The 777-nt window shown below is 38.1% G+C and overlaps 1 protein-coding gene across 1 annotated transcript in view; it reads left to right on the top strand.

Moving 5' to 3' along the window:
* Window positions 1-479, top strand: part of EAH_00064280 (hypothetical protein, conserved) — a gene marked incomplete at both ends in the record, with an annotated part of 2083 nt that extends 1604 nt beyond the window's left edge. The window contains one exon of the mRNA XM_013396735.1: window positions 271-479. Within this exon, the coding sequence (XP_013252189.1) occupies window positions 271-479 (209 nt within the window). The remainder of the gene's footprint in view (window positions 1-270) is intronic.
* Window positions 480-777: the final 298 nt, after the last annotated feature.

Here is a 777-nt window from a genome sequence, read left to right on the forward strand (position 1 = left end):
TATGGATATGTCTATATATATAAGCATATGTCTATATATATATATATATGTCTATATATATATGTATATATATATATTATAGGTGTATACACAAATAAATATTTGTTTGTTTGTATGTGCTGAGGGTTTGCCGTTGAGTTGCTGTGATTTGCGTATCAAATATTATTAATAGCCTTTATATATCTATTTATATTTTATTTATTTATTTATGTATTTATATATTCATTTATGTTTATTTATTTATTTATTTATTTATTTATTTATTTGCAGGGGGTGTCTATACACTGGAGCCTCTCCCTCCTCGCTGGGATCCGACGTTGAATTCATTTTCTTTGCCTTTTTACGGCAGGGCTCGTCTTCCTTCAGCAAAAAACTTTCAGATGGTGTTAAATACTAGTGCTTCTGCGAAGCAGCAGCAGCAGCAGCAGCAGCACGAAGCAGCAGCAGCAGCAGCAGCAGCAGCAGCAGCAACAGCATGATGGAGCGGAAGCAGCAGGAGCAGCAGCAGCAGCAGCAGGTGCAGGTGCACAGGAGACAGCTTTGCTGCGCTGTTTCAACAGCAACAGCAACAGCAGCAACTACAGCAACAGCAGCAGCAGCAACTACAGCAGCAGCAGCAGAGAAGAAGAGCAGGAGAAAGAAATATATTTTATGTTCGGTAAGATTCATAAAGATTATTTCTCTCTTGATTTTCGGTGGCCGCTGAGAGTAATTGAAGCATTTGGTATGTCTGCAGCAGCACTTGCAAAGAAAAGAGTTGTTTCATAGATAATTTAA

This window comes from Eimeria acervulina, genomic scaffold (genome assembly GCF_000499425.1).
Source record: "Eimeria acervulina Houghton genomic scaffold, Eah_scaff1964, whole genome shotgun sequence".
NCBI classification, from domain to species: Eukaryota; Apicomplexa; class Conoidasida; order Eucoccidiorida; family Eimeriidae; genus Eimeria; species Eimeria acervulina.